Source organism: Mus caroli, chromosome 6, assembly GCF_900094665.2.
Source record: "Mus caroli chromosome 6, CAROLI_EIJ_v1.1, whole genome shotgun sequence".
NCBI classification, from domain to species: Eukaryota; Metazoa; Chordata; class Mammalia; order Rodentia; family Muridae; genus Mus; species Mus caroli.
This window is the reverse complement of record NC_034575.1, coordinates 144,328,628-144,329,744: the sequence shown is the minus strand read 5'-3', so window position 1 is coordinate 144,329,744 and position 1,117 is coordinate 144,328,628. Positions and strand designations below refer to the sequence as shown.

Genomic DNA, 1,117 nt, shown 5'->3' with positions numbered 1-1,117 from the left:
GCCTTTAATCCCAGCACTTGGGAGGCAGAGGCAGGTGGATTTCTGAGTTTGAGGCCAGCCTGGTCTACAAAGTGAGTTCCAGGACAGTCAGGGCTATACAGAGAAATCCTGTCTCGAAAAAAAAAACAAAAAAAAAAACCCAACCAAACAAAACAACAACAACAACAAAAAAGAATGCTCACCCTAACCACCTCAGCTCTAACCATCTCATGTAGTCCAGGCTATACCTAAATCCTGACCTTTTTGCCTCTATCTCACTAGTACTGGAGTTAAAGGGGTGAGTGTCACCAGGCTTAGGATACACTGAAATGCTCTGTAATGAATATTATCTTCTAAAATGGTATCAACTATACATAGTATTGGTTCAATTCCTTCCCTAACCCCAGTGTTTCCTGAAAATGAGTTGGCCTTATCCAGACTAGACTCTTCAAGAAAGCAATCTACACCCAGCAGCTGCCTGACCTTAAAAGCATTTCAGTGTCTATCTGTCTAACATGTAGCATTGCACAAACTTACTAGAAAAAAATTACTTAGAAGCAGAGAATCTTTTATTTTTAAAATGTTTTCTGTAAACACATACCACACACACACACGCACACGCACACGCACACACGTGTGCGCCCCATCTTAAAGTTACTAAAGAAACCAATCAGGAGGCAGAGGCAGGTGGATCTCTGAAGGCTAGCCTGGTCTACAGAGTGAGTTCCTGGACAACCACAGGCTATATAGTGAGACCCTGTTACTAAGGAGCAAAGGGAGTTAGAAGAATAAGCCAAGTAAAAAAACAGTATGCAACAAGATATGGGGCGGGGGGGGAGGGAATGATGACTGAAAATAATTAAAAATGTGAGGTATTTTATATGCATTGAAACAATTATTACTAGATTTTCATTGTTTAAAATCTGAATGTAGGTTAACCAATGCCTCCCCCACGCCATTTTCATTCCAAGTCAATTTCGTAGAAAGGATTACCTTTGAGTGTTGCTCTTTTAACTTCATTATTATACCTGGGTCATCTTTCTTGCTGGCCATGAGCAGTCTGAACATCTGCTCTCGGTACTTGCTCATTATCAGTTCCAGGGCAGACTGGTGCTCTTCCAGGGATGTCCGCAGTTCT

General features: G+C 41.6%; 1 protein-coding gene across 1 annotated transcript in view; it reads right to left on the bottom strand.

Annotated features, from left to right (window-relative positions):
- Fgfr1op2 (FGFR1 oncogene partner 2) overlaps nucleotides 1-1,117 on the bottom strand; it is a 21,792-nt gene that overhangs the window by 8,397 nt on the left and 12,278 nt on the right. The window contains exon 4 of the mRNA XM_021164376.2: nucleotides 973-1,115. Within this exon, the coding sequence (XP_021020035.1) occupies nucleotides 973-1,115 (143 nt within the window). The remainder of the gene's footprint in view (nucleotides 1-972; nucleotides 1,116-1,117) is intronic.